We start from the raw sequence: 1,672 nt of genomic DNA, 5'->3' as shown, positions 1-1,672 counted from the left end.
ATAATAAGGCTTTTAAACAGAGAAAGCGTTTTTTGAGGCTTGCCTGAATGGAGTGATGTAATACTCTTGGGTAAACTTTAATTACAAAACAAGATTCCGCTGCGATTGAGAAAATGAGCGCACTTAAGTAGTCAGTGTACCGGGATAAGTGTCATTCGTACTGGAATCATGTAAACGGGTAATAAAAATGTCTTTTGAAAGTCAAGATTGTTTGAATTTAAACTCTCGCAGTTTACATGTAATAGCAAAAAAAAAACTGTGTGGGATAGCAGAAGAATGGTAGCTTTTGTTTTTAACAAAAAGCCGTTTTCCTTGGTTTGCGCTTTTATTGGGAATAAACAATAGACGTTTTTTACTTAAGTGTTAATGCTTACGTAATTATTCGTTTGCATATAAGCGGGTCAGATATATTTGTTTTCAGTTCTTGGAAGTTTTTCTGAGAATACACTATAAGATCTCGCTTGCGGTGCGGGTTTGCTAGCTTCTGGAAAATGAAGAAAATTCTCGCGTTTCTGCTTTTCTGCCAGGCCTTGGTGGGAATCAACTCAACATGGAAAGAAGGTAGTGTTTTCAAAACAATTTATTGATAAATACAGTTTTCCGGTTATAACTTGCGATAAACTTTACGACGTGGAAATCGTGAGAAAACTTGAAATTTGGGTCATGGATTTCTTTTCCCCAACAAGCAAACTGCTCACTGAATACCAAGAGATCTGGGAGTTGGACAGTACACGAAAATATTTTACATAGCCCTCAGCTAAAAGCTATATTCATTTCATTCCTTACCCAAGCAAAAAACCATTGCAACAAACCAACTAATTAAGAGCTTAGGAAAAGGTGTTTGAATTGAGATGACAAAATACAGCAGCTTTTTTCTTAGGGCAAGCGCGTTGGTTTCCTCGTAAAAGTGTAATATTTCGGTGAATGTTCTTTCTTAATTGCAGCTGACCTGCAGGGCGACGAAAGAGAAGACGAGGCGCTTATTAGTATTGGAGCGGATGAACCGGGATCAGGTGGAGGAGAGGAGGAGGGAGAGGAAGAGAAAGCAATAAAAGATATCGTGGCCGCGGTAAGCACAATAAGTTTCTTTAAAAAATATCTTTACTCTAGTGTTTTTGTGACAACTTAAGTTCAAAATACTTGTATAGCACTTTCACAGTTAGAACAATTTGCTATATTAAAAAAAAAATTACATATCTACTATTTGAGCTTAATTTACTCCCGACAAAACACTTTAAAACAAAGAAGCCCCTAGATAGTTTTTCACCCGACCTCAATGGCGCAAAATGATTTTGTAATTTTGTAGGGAAACGATTTTGTAGCGAGACGACTTTGCAGCGAACGAGTTTAGAGCGAAATGACTTTGCAGTGACACAACTTCGTTGCAAAACGACTATGTAGCGAAACGACTGTAGCAAACTTTTGTAATAATACGCATCTGTTTTGGTTTATTTTTATTACGCGAAAAGACATTCATTTTCTGATTTAATTTCAAGCTTACCGCCTTTTCATCAAAAAACAATTTTAATCAGTAAACTCCTAACCCATTGAAATGAACCAAAAAACACAATTAAGGGCTTGTATTTTTTACCGGCAGTGTCACAGTTTAAGAATTATTCCACGAGAGCGAGTTGGCTGTACGGAATCATCTCATATCCAACAAGCGCCAGTG

General features: G+C 37.0%; 1 protein-coding gene across 1 annotated transcript in view; it reads left to right on the top strand.

Moving 5' to 3' along the window:
* Window positions 1-454: 454 nt before the first annotated feature.
* LOC146464169 (uncharacterized) overlaps window positions 455-1,672 on the top strand; it is a 10,732-nt gene continuing 9,514 nt past the window's right edge. The window contains exons 1-2 of the mRNA XM_085130117.1: window positions 455-561; window positions 945-1,069. Coding sequence (XP_084986243.1) covers window positions 492-561; window positions 945-1,069 — 195 coding nt within the window. The 5' untranslated portion in view covers window positions 455-491. The remainder of the gene's footprint in view (window positions 562-944; window positions 1,070-1,672) is intronic.

Source organism: Pavona decussata, unplaced genomic scaffold (assembly GCF_977016875.1).
Source record: "Pavona decussata unplaced genomic scaffold, jaPavDecu1.1 SCAFFOLD_168, whole genome shotgun sequence".
In the NCBI taxonomy this organism is placed as follows: domain Eukaryota; kingdom Metazoa; phylum Cnidaria; class Anthozoa; order Scleractinia; family Agariciidae; genus Pavona; species Pavona decussata.
This window is presented reverse-complemented; position numbering and strand designations above follow the sequence as displayed.